This window comes from Merops nubicus, unplaced genomic scaffold (genome assembly GCF_000691845.1).
Source record: "Merops nubicus isolate BGI_N331 unplaced genomic scaffold, ASM69184v1 scaffold45345, whole genome shotgun sequence".
Lineage (NCBI taxonomy): Eukaryota > Metazoa > Chordata > Aves > Coraciiformes > Meropidae > Merops > Merops nubicus.
The window spans coordinates 554-1,087 of record NW_008611138.1 but is presented as its reverse complement, the minus strand read 5'-3'; the positions used below and the strand labels follow the sequence as shown (position 1 = coordinate 1,087).

General features: G+C 61.0%; 1 protein-coding gene across 1 annotated transcript in view; it reads left to right on the top strand.

Moving 5' to 3' along the window:
• Window positions 1-156: 156 nt before the first annotated feature.
• Window positions 157-534, top strand: part of OSR2 (odd-skipped related transciption factor 2) — a gene marked incomplete at its 3' end in the record, with an annotated part of 631 nt that continues 253 nt past the window's right edge. Inside the window, 1 exon segment of the mRNA XM_008941122.1 lies at window positions 157-532. Coding sequence (XP_008939370.1) covers window positions 157-532 — 376 coding nt within the window.

Sequence of the window (534 nt, the reverse complement as noted above, 5' to 3'; positions counted from 1 at the left end):
GCCGCTGCGCCCACCTCGGCTAAGGGGAACCAAGCTGCTCTCAGTAAAAGTCTCTTTCCTCTCCTTTCTCCCTCTTTCTTCCTAGGATCTTCTCCCCGCCTCGAAAGCCCAGCAGAGGCACCAGCTGCACCGCCGGCCTGCACCCGCCCCGGGAAGATGGGAAGCAAGGCTTTGCCAGCCCCCATCCCGCTGCACCCATCCCTTCAACTCACCAACTACTCCTTCCTCCAGGCTGTGAACACCTTTCCCGCAGCTGTGGACCAGTTGCAAGGTCTGTATGGACTCAGTGCCGTGCAAACCATGCACATGAACCACTGGACATTGGGCTACCCCAATGTGCATGAAATCACCCGCTCCACCATCACGGAGATGGCGGCCGCCCAGGGCTTGGTAGACTCTCGCTTCCCTTTTCCCGCGCTCCCGTTTGCCACGCACCTCTTCCATCCCAAGCAAGGGGCCATCGCCCACGTCCTCCCAGCCTTGCACAAGGACAGACCCCGCTTTGACTTTGCCAACCTGGCCGTGGCCGCCACG